The 2007-nt window shown below is 61.1% G+C and overlaps 1 protein-coding gene across 1 annotated transcript; it reads left to right on the top strand.

Moving 5' to 3' along the window:
- Window positions 1–678: 678 nt before the first annotated feature.
- TraAM80_10582 (uncharacterized protein) lies at window positions 679–1719 on the top strand (the record flags this gene model as incomplete). Its single annotated transcript, XM_029387194.1, has 1 exon — window positions 679–1719. The coding sequence occupies one exon, from the start codon at window positions 679–681 to the stop codon at window positions 1717–1719; it is 1041 nt and encodes a 346-aa protein (XP_029232965.1).
- Window positions 1720–2007: the final 288 nt, after the last annotated feature.

Raw genomic sequence — 2007 nt, 5'->3', positions numbered from 1 at the left:
CACGGGAGTGACGGTGCGCCCGTCTGCTGCTTTGAAGGCGTCCGCCGCTTTGAAGGCGTCCGCCGCTTTGAAGGCGTCCGCCGCTTTGAAGGCGTCCGCCGCGGAGGGAGAGAATGTGCGGGGTGTGCGGCGTGTCTCGCTGCGAGTGTGTGGTGCACCACCCATCGCAGCCTGCCGTGCGGTGTGATGCGGATGGGTGAGGGCAAATATGCAGCAGCGGCAGAGTGTGCGGGGGACGTGGATCCGCCCCGTCCTTCGCGTTGCGGCTGTGTGGGTGCGCTGTGCGGCTGGCTTCTCCTCCGCGTGTCTTTCGCCCTCGCACGATGGGAGCGTCGTGCTTCGCCTTTGCGTCGTGGCTTTTTATGCTTCGGTGTGTGAGAGTTCTTTTTTGTTTTGCTTTTCGCCCTTGCATGTGTGTGTGCGTTTTGGGGTGGACGGTGAATGAAGTGTGCGGGGGACGATGGTGCGGCTGCGTCTCGCTGCTGCGTCCTCGAAGGGTGGTGCCCGGTGCTCTTTTTTGTGGCTTCTCTGCGCCGTGCGCAGGCGTCTCCCACGCTGGTGGGCACAACCCTCCTCTTCCTGGTCTGCGTCTCACTTTCACCCTCTTCTCTTCCTCCTTATTCTCTTCGCCCCTCGCCAGACTGTGTGTGTGTGTGTGCTGCGGTGACAAGAGTGAGGATGGCTGGCCGTGTGCTGTTGGTGTGTGCCCTCTGCGTGCTGTGCTGCGGCGGCGGCGGCGGTGTCGGTGCGTGGGGCGGCGGCTACTGCACGGAGAGTGACTGGAGGGACTTGAGGGCGGTCGCGAGGGAGATGGCGGAGGCGGAGATTGAGGGGCAGTACTGCAGCCGCAAGCCGGAGTTTGTGAAGCGGCTGCGGGCGAGTCTGCAGGCCGGGGCGGAGCGGGTTGTGTCTGGTACGGTCGAGGGGGATAATCCAACTGGAAACGGTGTGGACGGCAAAGAGGGTGTCGCCGCAAATAGCGGTCACCCTCAGAGAGTGGATGACGATGTGAAGAGCTGTGAGGGGGAAAATGGGGTTTCGGGAGGGAAAAACTGCAGCGTGGGAATTGAAGGTCGAGAAGAGACACCAGATGGTAAACAACAACCTGGAAAAACACCAGTAACGCTGCCGTCACCGGTGCAATTGCCGTCGCAGCCACAGTCACAAGAACAGCCATCTGAACAGGCGGTGGTCATTACCACAGTTGTGCACAGCAATGGAGCCGCAGGCTCATCGCATATCGCCAGTGATACATCAGTTGGAAGTGCGGCACAAACACCGCAAACCGTTCTTCCTGCAGATGGCAGTGGTGCTGCTGCCGGTGCGCCGCCGAGCAGTGACAGCGCAGCACCATCAGCCGCAGCAGCAGGGCCCCCCGCCAAGGATGCAAGTAACACCGCGAGTATGACTGAAACTGGCAGCAGCCCCGCGGTGCAGTCAAGGCCGTCGAGCCCCATGACGACGAACGAAGCTGGTCAGGCGGAACAGAACCACACCGAAGTGTCCACCTCCCACGAACAACCGGAAGCGAGTGGTGGGGGAGACAACCAAGCCTCCAAACCCGCAGCGGGGGCAGCTGCCCAAGCGGTCAACAGCACTACGAAAACGATGGTGGCGCCAGTCGACAGCGACGGCAGCACTGCAGCCTCGCACTGCACCTCCCCCCTTGCGCTGCTTCTTCTTGCGTGTGCGGCGGCTGCTGCGATGGCGGCCGCGTGAGGGAGCCGTGCGCAGCTCCTCCGTCCCTTCGTTTCTCTCTTTTTATGTGTGTCCTCCTGCACGGCCTGTCGCCCTCGCCCCACCCCACGAGGCACACACGTAATGTGCTCATGCATACACGCACACTCATGCAGGCCCGTTGGTTTTTTAATTTATTTTGCTTTCAACGCGCTGCCGCCGTTCTGCTTGGCTGCATGGGTAGAGCACCGTAACTGTTTTTATCATTTTAATTGTTTTCGTTGCTTTCGGTGGGCGGCCTCTTTCTCCCTCCTTCTTCCTGGATTGGGT

This window comes from Trypanosoma rangeli, assembly GCF_003719475.1.
Source record: "Trypanosoma rangeli strain AM80 chromosome Unknown Tra_15.4_contig_01067, whole genome shotgun sequence".
Taxonomy (NCBI): domain Eukaryota; phylum Euglenozoa; class Kinetoplastea; order Trypanosomatida; family Trypanosomatidae; genus Trypanosoma; species Trypanosoma rangeli.
This window is presented reverse-complemented; position numbering and strand designations above follow the sequence as displayed.